The 15,317-nt window shown below is 46.4% G+C and overlaps 5 protein-coding genes across 5 annotated transcripts; 4 read left to right on the top strand and 1 right to left on the bottom strand.

Moving 5' to 3' along the window:
• Nucleotides 1-66: 66 nt before the first annotated feature.
• Nucleotides 67-4,491, top strand: IL334_001996 (uncharacterized protein; the record flags this gene model as incomplete). Its single annotated transcript, XM_062933743.1, has 14 exons — nucleotides 67-89; nucleotides 175-192; nucleotides 252-491; nucleotides 543-1,071; nucleotides 1,124-1,678; nucleotides 1,767-2,062; nucleotides 2,111-2,284; nucleotides 2,343-2,466; nucleotides 2,514-2,654; nucleotides 2,709-2,894; nucleotides 2,949-3,416; nucleotides 3,559-4,107; nucleotides 4,160-4,329; nucleotides 4,386-4,491. The coding sequence occupies 14 exons, from the start codon at nucleotides 67-69 to the stop codon at nucleotides 4,489-4,491; spliced, it is 3,579 nt and encodes a 1,192-aa protein (XP_062789794.1).
• A 377-nt stretch (nucleotides 4,492-4,868) lies between these two features.
• Nucleotides 4,869-7,340, top strand: IL334_001997 (uncharacterized protein; the record flags this gene model as incomplete). The annotated part of the gene is made up of 9 exons (XM_062933744.1): nucleotides 4,869-5,186; nucleotides 5,279-5,530; nucleotides 5,598-5,927; nucleotides 5,984-6,279; nucleotides 6,329-6,611; nucleotides 6,664-6,763; nucleotides 6,822-7,156; nucleotides 7,214-7,282; nucleotides 7,335-7,340. 9 exons carry the CDS (start codon nucleotides 4,869-4,871, stop codon nucleotides 7,338-7,340), a joined length of 1,989 nt encoding a protein of 662 aa, XP_062789795.1.
• Nucleotides 7,341-7,725: 385 nt separating this feature from the next.
• On the bottom strand, nucleotides 7,726-8,399 carry IL334_001998 (uncharacterized protein; the record flags this gene model as incomplete). The annotated part of the gene is made up of 5 exons (XM_062933745.1): nucleotides 7,726-7,889; nucleotides 7,945-7,962; nucleotides 8,025-8,068; nucleotides 8,127-8,272; nucleotides 8,331-8,399. The coding sequence occupies 5 exons, from the start codon at nucleotides 8,397-8,399 to the stop codon at nucleotides 7,726-7,728; spliced, it is 441 nt and encodes a 146-aa protein (XP_062789796.1).
• Nucleotides 8,400-9,482: 1,083 nt separating this feature from the next.
• IL334_001999 (uncharacterized protein) lies at nucleotides 9,483-11,203 on the top strand (the record flags this gene model as incomplete). The annotated part of the gene is made up of 8 exons (XM_062933746.1): nucleotides 9,483-9,836; nucleotides 9,898-10,080; nucleotides 10,136-10,354; nucleotides 10,403-10,502; nucleotides 10,555-10,662; nucleotides 10,715-10,942; nucleotides 11,002-11,043; nucleotides 11,094-11,203. The coding sequence occupies 8 exons, from the start codon at nucleotides 9,483-9,485 to the stop codon at nucleotides 11,201-11,203; spliced, it is 1,344 nt and encodes a 447-aa protein (XP_062789797.1).
• Nucleotides 11,204-11,861: 658 nt separating this feature from the next.
• On the top strand, nucleotides 11,862-14,096 carry IL334_002000 (uncharacterized protein; the record flags this gene model as incomplete). Its single annotated transcript, XM_062933747.1, has 8 exons — nucleotides 11,862-11,971; nucleotides 12,029-12,461; nucleotides 12,528-12,720; nucleotides 12,774-12,868; nucleotides 12,925-13,069; nucleotides 13,128-13,696; nucleotides 13,758-13,888; nucleotides 13,952-14,096. The coding sequence occupies 8 exons, from the start codon at nucleotides 11,862-11,864 to the stop codon at nucleotides 14,094-14,096; spliced, it is 1,821 nt and encodes a 606-aa protein (XP_062789798.1).
• Between the last annotated feature and the right edge of the window lie 1,221 nt (nucleotides 14,097-15,317).

The raw sequence follows: 15,317 nt of genomic DNA on the forward strand, positions 1-15,317 counted from the left end.
CGATGTTGAACTCGACAATATAAACCGATACTTCTAGGAGACGAGTAACGTCAGTAGTTTCAAGTCATGGCAGATTCTAAGAGCCTCGAGTGAGTTCGTGATTCTGTTTGTCTCTCCATGACGCCTAGCGAATCTGATCCGTTGTATGTAGACTGACGACTTGACTACCGTTAGATATACTTTCCGGGTGGCGTAAGCTCCGTGTTCAGAGCAAGGCTATTTGATTCCGGCTGACCTGATTATTGCATTAGCTACCTACAGCTGATGCTGGAGCGACGATCTCAATCATCTGCTACGAAAGCGCCTGATCTATCAGTGGCAGACTCCTCTGCGAGCTCGTCTCGGAAATCACAAGATGGATCCTTTCTCCCATCTTTCGATCTAGGGTCGTTTCTGGGTCGAGATCAAACCAAATCGCCAAAATACCCCGAGAAACTCTTGAAGGTTCTCGATGGGATCTTGCAAAGAATAGCCATGGGGCAAGAACCCAAGTGAGCTACCTTCTGAAATGTCTGGTAATCAACACACTGACCACAACACAGGTATCTGGATCAGCGGTTCCGGCGCATTGTAGCCCGGTTTTGGTCTTCAATATGGCCGGACAAGGTTTTCCAGCGTCAAATGAAAGAATCACGAAAAATCGAGGATCTGATCCTCGCTTTCGTTACTACCTCGACAAAAGCTTTGCAAAAGGAAGAGGAATTAGCCGACGGATCCTGGAAATTTGAACTCAGTTCTCAGATCTCTCTATTTCTCGCGGTTCTATCTGACTGTTTGGCTATGGTCGGCCCTGTCTCAACCGAGCTGTCGTCTAGACTGGAATCATACCGCATTCGCATTGTCGGTCATGACAAGCCTCCCAGCAAAAGAAGAAGCTCGGAAGGTGTGCGCAGGGACAAAAGTGATTTCGGTACTGCTAGAAGTAGCGGGCAAGGACCGGATGTATCGATTAAGGGGATTGCAGTGGAGACGGTCGCAGAGCTGTACGGGCTGAACCGTGCTGACATAGAAGAGAAATGTACAGCTATTGCAGACATGTGTAGTGAACAAGCAGCATTGGACGATCTGAAGGTGAGCTTCCTACCTCGATATCACTCTCGATGCATTGCTGAGGAAGCAACAGAAATGCCTGAAACTCTTGAATTCAGACTCGCCGTATCCTTACTGCCCAGGAGACTTTTCAGCACCTGAACATTGGGATGGGTGGCGCTCAAGTGAAGTATCGACTCTCTCACAGATGATGCTCGCCATGATGCAGAGCAATCCATCTCTCGCCCAGTCTTCGGATCGACATTCAACCCACGATCTTTCATCGAATCTCGAAACGTTGCAATTCGATTCAGGTGATCCCGCCTTCACGTACATACCTGTCGATTCCAGGGCAACGTACCACGATTTGCTGGACCGCTGCCTCGATGCGGATCTTGAAATTCTAAAAACACTTCCTGAAGATGAAGACGTGTCTCTCGGAATACTCTCGCAAAATCATGTTTCCCTACTTCAAGAATGCGCTATTAGATGGAGATTGCCGATATCCTTTCGGACTTCTTCTTTTTTCCGCGCGATTGTTGAGCGTTATCAGCGGGGGGATGTGCCATCAGCTTGTGTTCGTGAGGCGATGGCGATGGCTCAAAAGGCTGAAGGCGAATTGCCTGTGAAAACTTGGGCTAAATCAGATGTGAGTGAAATTATCGAAGGACAGGCTGATTATGAAGCGTGAGATGATGGAACATACAATCTCTCGTCGTAATGCGTACTTTTTCCAGGCGCTCCTCATGACCCTGTCGTACCCCAAAGGTTACCATTCCGAAGAATTCAATGAGGCGGTCGATGACTGGTTAGCGCTTGAAGTTGCTCGAGAGAAGGAAGGAATGTTTGCAGAAATGTCCGCGACGCTGGAAGAAAGTATCCGAAGTCAAGCCTTCAGTACCTATATAGCCCAAGCTTCGGAGAAACTAGGTGTTGAAGGATCTAAAAATTGCCAATTTGCGATGCAACTTGCTGCATGGATAGAAAAGGAGGCCAAGAGGCTGGACAGAAAATTCGGTAGTCCCATTACCAGGTAAGATGATCTTAGCTGTGGTTAGACTGTCTACTGATATTATCACAGCGAGATTGATATAGTTCCCCTTGTCCTCAACCAGCATTTAACGTTATGGTTTCGTGATCTTGAAGACACCGTGTATATACTGCACTCTACTGCCATATTAGATCATATCGAAGATGCTTTCATTCTCTACCGTAAAGCGTTGAAACTAAGTGAAATGGGAGACGCGTTTTTAAAGTGCGTGCTCACATTCTGGCAATTAAGCAACCGCAAGCTCACGGCCCATACAAATTAGGTCTCGGGGACAGCATCTACGTTCCGTCTTGGTACCTCTATTCACTGATGTTGTTCAGTCGTGGCTGGATCAGACTGCATCAAAAACGAAGGAATGGTCTGACCAAGCGTTGGCGGTCGACACGGTGAGTCCCCATCTCACTCATCTGGACACGCATGCTGATGAGAGTAGTTTGCAACCGCTATTCCCAATGGCCCTTCGTCTTCCGTGACCGATCTATTCGATTCGTTCCGGAGTGCCGTTCAATTTCTGATGGATCTCAAATGGCCAGACAATCAGCAGTTAGCAGCATTTGCTACGCGTCTAGCGAAAGTACGTTAGGATTCCCATTTTGGTACATATAGTATTATTAATTGTTACATCCAGATCATCGGCCTTTCCATCAAAGATTACTGCGGCAAGATGGAGCAGCTATTTGCTGATGACATGCGCCAACACGAAACAACACAAATGACAGCCAAGCAGAAAGCGTGGCTTGAAAAAGCTAAAGCAACTCTTGCCTCCCTCCAAGGTGAACGGAAGATACAGGCTTTTTTCAACTTCACGTCCCAAGTAAGTCAAGGTCTCAAACAGAGCATGGCATATCTCTGATTAACGTTGATACAGTCTTGTGTAAAACTCAATAACATAGAAGCAGCTCGTCAACAGCTCGATAAGCTGTACGATGTTATGCGAGTAGACGAATTGTCTGCATATGATGTTTCGGAAATGAGTGCAATTCCGAATCAACAGACTTATCTTTTCACTGTGAAGATCGTACTTGCCGAAGGCTTAGCCATCGATGGCAGCACCAAATCTCCCGACAGTTTCGTGATTATGAGTGATGAACACGGGTCTCGCTACGCAAAGACAAGGACGATATATGATGATTCTGATCCTCGATGGGATGAAAGCTTTGATATCCCTGTAAAAGGCAGTGCTTGGTTCATGGCCACTCTACGGCATCGCAACCTCACCGGTAAACACGACCTTTTAGGTAGAGCTTACCTACGGCTCGATCCTTCTCAACACGTCGACTTGATATCAAAGGACGTCCTGCTACCGCTGGACACAAGAGGACATATCCTCATGAGGGTCAGCATGGAGGGAGAGCGAGATGACATACAATATCACTTTGGTCGAGCATTCCGATGGCTCAAAAGGACCGAGTCGGACATGGTCCGAACATTTGTAGATAAGGTAAGCGTTGCTGTCTTCGTCCATCCGCTAATGACAGATGACACCTGTACTGCGACATACACTCTCTCGAGTCTCCATTAGGCTGGTACTGAAACCAAATGCCAGTAATCCGTTGGATTATAACGAAGCTCTTGGCAAATTGTCAGCTGCCTACCGATCTGCTATAGGTACCTCGGAGTATACCATTCCGCCAACGAAAGAAGATCGACACCGTGGTCCGACTGATGCAGAAATCGAAGCGGCAATCCATCCACTATTTGATTATCTAGACACCAACAACCACACTTTAGCATCAACATTATCCCACGATGCAATGCAGATGGTGATGGCCAAGCTTTGGAAGCAAATATTAATGACAATCGAAGCCCTCATCGTTCCCCCGCTATCTGACAAGCCTTCACACTTGAGAGCGTTAACTGATGGAGAACTTGATATTGCTCTGAAATGGCTTAAATTCCTTCGGGATTTCTTCTATGTTGGCGGTGACGAAAGCGGTGTGCCCCTCAGTGTTCTTCAGAATGCTAAGTTCAACGAGATCTTGTCGGTCCGGATATACTATGACTGGAATACGGACGATTTGATGGAGGTGAGCTGGACTCATCTTAGTCTGACTATCTCCCGGCTGAAGAATGATGTAGGAGTGCATCCGTGGATTCCAATCAACTCTTAAGTACCGATCCACCAGGCCGGGTAAGTCGCTGTTGTCCCAACGCAATTTAGGAACTATACGTGCCAGGAAGACCGCGAAAAGAGCCGTTCCCTACTCTAGTGGCAATACGGAAATGATCATGCGGATCTTGCGGATGAGGTTAGTATCAGTATCGTTCTATTGTGTATGGCTGACGTGTGTATACTCCAAAACAGACAAGGTACGCAGGAGTTTCTAGCACAGCAGCTTCAGACCATATCTGTGGTCAAGTTAGACAACCCAAAGAAAGGTAGAAGCATCAATTCCCGGCCACCGCTTTGACCTATGATTATAATGTTAATGTGGATATGACAAACAGCGATATGCTATGTACAACATCTATGATAGTTGAATGAGCTCGTCTTTGAATGCTGCAATTGTATGCGACAATATAATACTGGCTTTTTGTATCACGCGCGTCGGAGCAACGCGACTTTCACTCCTGCATGTTCATCGTCAACGTCCCCTTTGTTCTCCTCTAGCATCAACTTCGCGATTAAGTACGTGTAATCATTCCTTACCTCAATCACTCTCTCTCATACTACCGCTGTCCACTCAAAGTATCTCTCTACAAATTATACTCTGCATACCTACTGTTCAAGCTCCTCATAGAAAACTACTCAACCATACAGGCAAACGTCAAGTCACCAGTCATCAATATGGCATATAACCTGTCTTCATTGACTCCCTCTCGCCCGGCACCCACACCACCCTCTGCTGGTGGGCCAGCAAGACCTTATCCGCCCTCTTCCAATGGATCGCAAATGAAACCAAGCTTCTCCTCCAGTTCCTATTCTTCGTCTTTCCCGACTATCAATCCATCTTCTGCCCCTTCATTGCCTCAACGAAGTGGAGGAAGGAATGAGACAGTCCGCGTAGGCCCTGCGAGTGTGAAGGAAGAAGGCTTGAGAGCTTTCATGTGGAGCAAACGATGGCTGGTATTGGGCGGAACAGAATTGAGCATTTTCAAAAACGAGGTGAGACTTTGCTTATTATACCACCGTTGATCGTGGAACACTGAAACCTAACACCGCCACCATCTTTGTTCTTTTGCGCATCTTTGTTGCAGCAATCATCTTCGCCAGTTTATGCTGTCCCACTCACCGAGATTCAAGACGTACAGCGCGTCGACTTGAAACCATTTTGTATAGAATTGGAAACAAAGGACAAATTGTTGTACTTTGCATTTCGGTCTGACGATGAAGTCTACGCTTGGATGGATGACATATATAATCGATCCCCTTTGATGGGAGTCTCAGGGCCCACCAATTTTGTGCATCAAGTACATGTTGGCTTTGACCCGGTATCTGGCGGTTTTACCGTGAGTCGAAATGCTCTGTCAATGGTTAAGGTTTGGTTGTTGATATAGCACCATTCGCTCATTGTAGGGACTTCCTCCTCAATGGTCAAAGCTTCTAACCTCTTCCGCAATCACTAAGGAAGAGGCCGCTCGACATCCCGAGGCTGTCCTAGATGTTCTTCAATTTTACACTCAAACGCAAATGGGTCAGAACGGTGGAGACTATCAGCAACCAACCTTACCCTCGCTCCCAGCTCAGTCTCGCACGACTAGCACAGCTGCGTCCCGCTTCGAAGGAGCCGGTCTAGGTGGACAACAACCACAGCGAGAAAGAGAACCTGTGCCTGCCCTCGACGCTGCTCAAAGGCTTCAAAATTACGCACAGAAACAGCAGCAAGTTACTCCCGGACATCGAGAGGTATGTGAAGCGGGTCTGAGCACAGGATGCATCAGGCGATACTGACACCATGATAGGTTCGACCACTCGTAGCGGAAAGAAAAGCACCAGCTCCACCTCGACCGGCTGGACCTTCTCAACACTCGGAACCAAGAATCGAACGAAGTGCGCCGACTAGGCAAGAAGCCAATATGGAAACGGACATTAAGGTTTCACCAGCTCAATCTAATGCACAATCGCAGAAATCGGCACCTCGCACAGAAAGAAGAATTAGTTCCATGAATGAGGCGCAGATCATGGAGAAGTTGAGGTCCGTAGTCAGCAACGACGATCCGTCTCAGCTGTATTCGAAGATCAAAAAAGTAGGGCAGGGGTAAGTCAACAATTCGACCCAAAGTTTCACAGCTGACACGCTCCTGCAGTGCTTCGGGTATGGTGTTTGTAGCCAAAACCCTAGCGAATGGGAAGAAGGTAGCGATAAAGCAAATGGATCTTGCACAACAACCTCGGAAAGAGCTTATAGTCAATGAAATCATCGTAATGAAGGAATCTCATCATCCGAACGTAGTCAACTTTTTGGACGCATTCCTTGTCCGAAACTCGGAATTATGGGTAGTCATGGAATATATGGAAGGAGGTGCGTTGACTGATGTCATTGAAAACAACAAACTGGCGGAAGATCAAATCGCTGCAATCTGTTTGGAGGTGAGTCACGGCAATCTCTCCGTAAGTGAAGTATTGATAACGTCTTGGGTAGACCTGCCGTGGATTGCAACACTTGCACTCCAGATCTATCATTCATCGAGACATCAAATCGGACAATCTCCTCATGAATGCCCAAGGGCAAGTCAAGCTTAGTGAGTTTGCGTTCAATACGCCACTTTGGCTCATACTCATTGACTTTCTCCGGTGCAGCGGACTTTGGCTTCTGCGCGAAGCTCACGGAACAGAAATCAAAACGGGCTACAATGGTCGGCACACCGTATTGGATGGCCCCTGAGGTAGTGAAGCAAAAAGAATACGGAGCCAAGGTTGACATATGGTCTTTGGGCATCATGGCCATCGAAATGATCGAGAACGAACCTCCTTATCTGGACGAGGAACCTCTGAAAGCGCTCTATTTGATTGCTACCAATGGAACTCCTACGCTAAAGCAGCCAGAGAGACTCAGCCAGGATCTCAAGCATTTCCTCAGCGTTTGTTTATGCGTCGATGTGTCTTTTCGAGCTACATCAACTGAGCTGCTCAAGGTACGTCCGTATTATTCTACAATGTGGGTATGCCAACTGACCTACTGCAAACTGAAGCACGAATTCTTGCAACTAGCTTGTCCTGTTCAGGACCTGGCTCCTCTACTGACATTCAAACAAGTATCCGTAAGTGGTCTCTCGCTGATGTGATCGACAGTCATAGCTGACAGTTACTTAGACATAAATTCTTCCCATCATATACCCAGCTAGGAGGGCAGTCGGTGCTCATCACAGTGTCAATGGTCTAGTAATCCATGAATGGCCAGGTGCATTCTATACCTCGAGATACGTGAAGTCGGCGCTAGTTACGACATAGGAATATATGCATGTATGCACATGTAATGCAGGTCTCTCAGTTCATAACATTCGATAATTTGTGAAGTTCACAGTTGATATGCGGGAATCAGTTGAAGAATGATGACAACGCAATCATCGATCGGCCTAGATCTTACGTTTTCAGCTGTCTTACTGGGAGCATACCGCGTACAACTCACCTCTAATACAATAGATGTCCGATTTTCGAGAGGACCTTTGCAGTTTTATGACGCATTTGAGACATGTCTGGACCTCTAAACGGATAAGAGGGCATCGTCTGCTATACATGAGGTTCGGCGTGAAGCAAACTTGGCCTGTTGAGCAAATAGTACTAACCCGGTTTCTAAAAACATCCTCATACCACGGAATTGATTATCGTTGAGGCACAATGTTATCCGTTTCCTACGAAGGAGAGGGTCTGACGAAGAGTCTTTTAGTACAAACTCGGGGCCGTTGCCATTTACTCTACTCACATTTGCCAGTAGCAAGCACTATCATACAGTATTAATATCAATGATTGCGGAGCGAGTCAGTGAATGCCATGGCAACTTACCGGCAGCAGCATGAAGTGGGAATAAATACGTGTCGAAGGCAACACTGTAGACCAATTAGCTCGTTCGAGTCCTCTCAATACGTCCGTTCGACCATCACTCACTGGTTTTCATCTTCTCTATCATTATTAGCCAGATCTAAGGGACACTGCACGAATTTTCCCCACAAAGCAATGTGGTGGATTCCAAGACCGCCATTCGATCCGCATACAGGAGTTGAAGCACTAGATGGCCATTTGAGCAATTGCGTCTGCTGTATGTGTCAGTGACTATTGAGAACAACGAATGAGCACAGAAGAATCACTTACTGTTCGCCGGATGAATTGCGAGACAATCCCGAGACCTATCTGGATGATTTTTTGTAAAAGAGATGTCATTGTGGTCAGCGAGATATTAGCTGCAGGTACCCTATGATTGCTGATTGATGATTGATGTGAAGTGAGTGCAGTGAAGAGTCCGCAATTCGATGATTGAAGGTTGATAGGAGTTGATGATTGGAAGTTGATGGGGATTGATGATTGAAGGTTGAGGGGGAATAGTTGTTGAAAGGGCGACAAAAGGGAGACATTATAACAGATATAGCTTTTTCAGTGTGAGACAAGCAGGGATACCGCTCACTATCCGAGGATGTAGTGATGGAAATTCGCGTTTCATATCTAGATCTTTGCTGACTTCATTGTTCTCGTTCACTGAGTGCGCAAGAGCAATGTGTTTCTACCTTTTGTTCTTGAGACACGAACCCCCTAGCGGTAATCTCCGATGTTTCTGGATCACGACAGCAACGTGGCGCATGTCATAAATGTACAATAAAGAAAGTGTTGCCGTTTGAGCCCCTCGGTATATTCATGCTGTGCACTCTTGCAAAGCCCTTCATGTGCTTGAACAGCAGTGTATGGTAGGTCACAATTGACTGTGAGCGCCAAGCACGTATGAGACTTCAGACTATCGTCATTGTGTACGGATATACCCTGAATAGAGATGTTAGGGGGGTTACAGAAGTGATTTCATTCGAGAATCGTTATTGTTTCTCCGCTGTCCTTTCAGTGGCTATTCGAGAATCGTTCCTGACACTTCGATATAGACTTTGAGCTGGACCAGCGAAGAACAAGTTCGGTATCAGCTCTCTATGCGTCGCAATAAGCGTGAACAGGATCGTAATGTCGAGGCTGAGAGGTCCGTGTGCTATCAAACGTTAGCCCCTTTCTCTCAAACAATATCCCCTTCCTGTCAACACCTGATCAGCCAAATGCCTTCACAGCTCAATCACGATTGATTGTTCTTTTTACATGGATGTTGACGAGGTGTTGAAGGCAGGGAAAAGGTATAAATAAAGCAACTTCAAAGCAGCGAAATAATAACTTCTTTACCACCCATCTCATCCTTTCCTTCATTTACAGCTCAATTCAACTTTCACACTTCTAACGTTGTTCAAAGAGAACCGCTCTAATACTCTTTTCATTATGGTACTCTTCAAATCCGCGTCATCGCTCCTTTCTACCTCTTCAGAAAGAGTTAGTCAGCTTGCATCCACCTTGCGAGCTCGACATGTCATCATGCTCTCTGGTGTCACCTTCAGGTATAAGTCTACTGTATCAACCAAAGCAGCTTCAAAGAGCTCGACAGCTGCAGCCAAGAAGGCCGCTGCTGCTGCGAAGAAAGCGTTTTCCTTCGAATCTGCTTTGACCGAAGTTACCGAAACAGAAGCTAACCCGACAAACAACGGCATAAAGAGCGTTGCTCCAAAGAAGGGCTCTTCAGAGAGCATCGCTTCTAAGAAGAAGTCTTACCCAAAGGTTGGATCCACGTTGACATCCGTAAGTGATTCAGCTTCTACTCAACGTTCATATGCTCACCTTTTACCATATCTCAACATAGGCTGTTCAGGGACCAGGATCTGGGAACAATCCTGCACCTGGTGATGCTGAACCGAGGTCTATCATTGCTATTGATAAGTATGTTGCGAAGATCATGCAGCACAACCTCAAGCAGGAGAAGACCGAAGTCGACAAGTCGAACACAGGAGGGTGGAATGGCGATAAGATTTTTCCGGGCAAGACTGTATGTATTGCCTTTCAAAAAGGGTCTGTGTCACGATCGCTGACGAAGTTCTCAGTGCGACATAGCCCAACAGTGGATCAGGGAGAATGAAGACTTCATCGATGGTCTTCCACCAAATGGATTGAGCATCTGTAAACTCATGCTTGAGCTCGTACGAAGGGATACTTGGGGGATCATCATACGTGAAAAGTTGAACACTTCTCGTGTCAAGCCGTCTCCTTATAACAAACAGATTGAAGAGGTAAAAGAGGTTTTTGAACCTTTCAAGATTATAGTGAGTTCTTTTGCAAGCTTCCTTCAGTTACATGCTGAGATCTTCCAGTTGGACCGAGATGGCGATAGGTGGAGCTTTCAGATTGAACATGTTGCCGGGACTAAAGCGTCCTTCGTCTGTAGTCTCCGTGTCAATAATTCTATTAAGGGTGAGTCATCAGATTCTCTCGACTAGACCATCACTGAATGATCCCCATTCAGGTGTTGTAATGCTTCACTTTTCCCTCAAAACTTCCGCACGGTTTATCAATTACATCCCCGTGGAAGGTCACCGAGAAGGAAGTAAACTTATGCCATATATCCGCAAAAGTAAGTTTGAACCCCTTTATGTTCAAGTGTACCACCACTGATACACCAATAGTCATGCCAAAAGTAGACCCAGTCGATCCTGGTCAAAAGTATAGCGTTCAAGAGATATTCTCTGCGCTTATAAACTGTGTTCGCGCTCTCCGTCCCAAACTACAAATGAAGTCAGGAAAGGTAAAGACTAAGAACGCTAAGAGCGGCAGCGGAGCTACATCTCCCTCCAAATCTTTTATCAAGGGCAAGAAAGGAGACACTGTCACATTGAAAGCTCTTGCTAAGGAAGGTAAGTCTGCTTAGTATATGATCAATGACGATTAGTTGACCGGTAAGTCCGTTTGGTAGATCCTGTCAACGTCCCGAGAAAAGAAGACATGGAGCAGGAGAGTGAGTACTGTCATCATTACCATTGAAGAAGTAGCTGATCTAGTTTACAGAACTCGCTCATGCCGGAGAGTCTTTCTTGGGAGAGTTTCTTATGGCAAAAATGCTCACCGAGCTTGAATCCATAAGAAGCGACAAACTCGAAACTTCTTCGCAGAAATAGCAGTATTTGCCCATTTATCTCTCTTTCCTTCGTTCGCTGAATGTTTGATTGTCTTGTGTCACTAAACCCCTCAAAAAAATTTAAAAAAAGGTTTGAAATGAGATGTCGGTGTATTGTGAGAAAAGAAAACACCTTAAAAAAGTTTGTCAATAAATTGTCTCACTGTAGCTTTTTCGGGTAGTTTTTCCATACTGCCATGATTATGTCGCGATGCCATTTTATTGTCTGACACTCATGCCCTGAATCTCAACGCGTCGAAAGCGAATTTATCTAAACAACAGTAAACAATGATTTCGATCAAACAAATGGTTCGGCAGTGTTTGTATTCAGCTTTGCAATTTCGATACTTCTCTCATATACACACAATAGCTCATAATACAGTATGGAGTCCCATCGTCGAACACTGGTAGCAGAAGGACCTTTAGGTAACGCCACTCACAATACCTCTGATCCAAGGTACTCCACCGCCAAACCAGCATCTAGTCGCACAGGTTCTACACGCGTTTCCACCATATCCTTACATCCCCTCGGCGAAGCCCAAGCACCCATTCATCCACGAATACCCTCGAAACAACTATCGGCTGGGCCCTATCAGTCTCAACCTTACACTCATGATAAGGCACCTATGTCTGCCTCCAATGTATCTCGTCGATCAACTATGATGGCGAATCGCGCGGGTGAATCTAAGGAGTTGTTGCTGAGCGCGACTCGCTCAAATACTCTCTCGTCTGGAAGAACACCGCAGATTACCAGAAGCGTTCCTAGCAGGTCAGTCTCTCGAATGCCTACGCGCATGGTCATGTGGCAGATTGCATGCTAAAACAGGTATAGTGCCAGGAGAAGCTCTCTGTTCACCTCCCAGTCTTCTGCACGGCCATCTTTAGCCCCTGGCATATACACTTCTGTGACTTGCAAAGATACTCGACCACTTCGAGACAAAAGCTTTCAGTCGGAGTGCATGCGCAATGTCAGCGACTACTTAGCAATTGCGCGATACCCTGCTCCCCTCACGCCTAAGACATTTATCTCTCCTACTGCGAAAGAGTTTCAATCGATCTTTCGCTTTTTGATCGTCGCTCTTATAGGACCTGGCTTGTCGTGGACAAAGAAGTTCGAGGATGATGCTTTATCAATACTCAGAGATCTACGGTATCCCGGTCTGGACTCTGTAAGCAAAACCGCGTTCACAGCGCCGGGAGCTCCGCAATCATGGCCTGGTATGCTGGCCATGCTCAATTGGCTGGTGGAGCTGTGCAAGGTACTATTTCATTTGCTTTTTTTCATTCTTACATAACACCGGGTGGTTGCTGACTCTTCCAAAAAGGCCCATGACAATTGGAACAACAACGATTGCATTTCGGACCCGATTCTCATGCATCCATCGCAATTAGCCATGGACCATCCTTACCTAGAAGATCGCCTGTTGTGGAACTTTGTTTCTACGACTTATGATCAATGGTTTGACGGCGGTGCTGAAGAATTCCATGAAGCTGAATCAGAACTGAAAAAGATGTATGGTAAGTGGCAAGAGCGGCAGCGTGAGGTATAGCTGATCTCGTCGTTTTGATAGATCGTGCGTCATCAGCGACGTCCGAGAAAGTTGCGGACCTTGAAGCTCAAGTACAGAAGAAGATGGTTGAGCTTCACCAACTGCATGCGCAAGAGGTGAGTGTGCACAGCATTTTGTCTGGATTCTCTTTATATTGACGGTTGTAACATAGCCTCCCTTGAAGAGAATGGAAGACGAGTACATCCAGTTAATGAGTGATAAAACTAAATTCATCGCTTTCATAGAGCTCCACAGACAGAAGGCAGAGAAAACACGGCAAGCCATAGTCAAGATAAAGAGTGCGGTGTCAAGTCAATGTGAATCCTACGCCACTTGAATCTATACGGGTTTCATGCTGATGGTACATGTCTGCAGCCGACGACCTGGACCAGCATCGACTGGAATTGACTCAGATCGAACTTGCAGTTGCTGCCCAGAATCTAGCGCCTGACGAAGTCACTCGAATGAACAACGAACGAGACTCCCTTCATCGAGGCCTTGACGAGTTGCGGACCAGAATCGCTGAAGCTAGTCAATCGGCTTATGACCACGAAATGCTGGTCACTAAAGCCATGGATCGTTTTGAAAGTCTTCATGCCGAATACATTGATCTTGCCCACCATATTGGTCTCCCCCCTCAATTAGCCGATATAACACTTTCCGATACACACGGATTAGGATTGGACCTCAACTTGGATCTGGGGGTTGAAGATCTCGAAGCTCTCAAACTATCGGGAGCTGTGATGCGCTCGTCTGTTTGGCAAGACCTGCAATCGCGACGGGAAGCATACCGACAGGACGGACTTCAGCTCGGTAATAGCTCGATCACTTTAGAAGATCAATACGATCGTTTGCAACAACAAGCGGAGCGGCAAAAGGAGGAGATCATGACGTTAGAAGTGAAGTTGAAGATGATTCACGAACAGGCTGAAGCTGGACAGGCAGTGAGTTCGTCCCTGACAATGAGATAGATACACTGGTTGGACTGATTTAATCATACTGCAGAAACTGACAGCTGAGAACGCCAACACGAATAAAGTCATTGTTCAGCTAGAAACTGAAGTGGCTAACATGCTCACAGCCAGTCAGCAAGGCGTGCTTGTCACTCAATCTCAATTGGAGAGTGCAAAAATTGCGTAAGTACATTCAGCGTCACATGAACAGTGCTGTTGAATAGCTGACATTGAGTGCTACTTCAGATACAAAGAGCTCCGACATCGAACAGCGATCCTTCAAGATTCAATGGTAGGTCAGGTAGGAAGTCACATCGATGCTATTATAAGGGCAAAAGAGCATGCTACCAATAGTTTGAGAAGTATCAGATCCATGGCAGAATCTCAGTGATCAAACGGTGTCAAACTTGGTGTCCGAGTTTGCCCAGATGCTACGTATGTACTTATATCTCCACCTACCATTCTACCAATTTGGTGAAGCTGAGAACGGTCAAAGCGGCTTAACTCACAATCTCCGAAGAAGGATACGAATTGACTCATAAGTCGCGCATACCCGATTTTGACAACACTGTGCTTCACCTTATATCGAGACTGGGTCTACCTGTCTGTGAAACAGAACGTGTCACCGATTTCATTAAACTAACTCTCCTAAGCTCGCTGCAAAATGGCAGTGCAACTTACTCCATGCAGAAGCGAATGTTCCCGTCGAGGAGTCGATGGCTGCATTCACTTCCCCATATATCTGAAAACCATTCGTCGACTGATATCGTCGTTGTTCATGTCCATTTCTTACATGCTCCTCCGCTCCACAACGCACCGGAAAGGTCAATCATAGCCAGCGTGAAAGCATACCTAGTTGCCGTCCTGCGATGATTATCTTATCCCCGTGACATCTCCTACACTTTGTTCTCAGCTGCAATGCCATTGCTTCCCAAAATATGAGCATGGATGCAGGTTGCGAAGAAACGACGATAACAAATGATTCATACGGCCGTCGATCGTATTGCACGCGTCCTCCACGGGTTTGCACTTTTGTGTTGGCAGCTATTTTCACGACCCGACGTGCCGTTTGTGTGCACTTGGCAATGGCCTGTTTACACAATGCCTTCAGCTGTGAAGATGTAACTGAAGCATTTTTACATACACCATCACTCATGTGGTTCTCGTGGAAACACTAGGAGCAAATTCGAGTGCACTGTGTTCTTGATTCTATTGCTGCCTGAATTCAAATTCTTCCTGGATTGTTTGAGCAAGCTGAGGACCGCTTTGGAGATGTCAATTGGAGTGTCAAGGGCGATGATACCGGTACAATGTGGGCACGTAAATGTGAGTATCACATATTAGAGCCTTGCTGATTGCCATAGCCATACTATATGCACGAGCCCCACGTGAGACAGCGAGACCTGACCTCGGAGACTGGGTCACCATTTTAGTGCTATTTTCGTCTAGGCAGCTTCCGGCAGCGTCACTTCAGGTCCAAAGCATTTGAAGGATGTTTCGCTTCATGTAACAGTGTAACAGAATCATCAGGATTCGTCACCTCGCTTGCTTCCCCCGAAGCCGACCAGGTACTACAAGCCGACGCGGTCAGGAAGACTACCAAACTGCTGTT

Source organism: Kwoniella shivajii, chromosome 2, assembly GCF_035658355.1.
Source record: "Kwoniella shivajii chromosome 2, complete sequence".
In the NCBI taxonomy this organism is placed as follows: Eukaryota; Fungi; Basidiomycota; class Tremellomycetes; order Tremellales; family Cryptococcaceae; genus Kwoniella; species Kwoniella shivajii.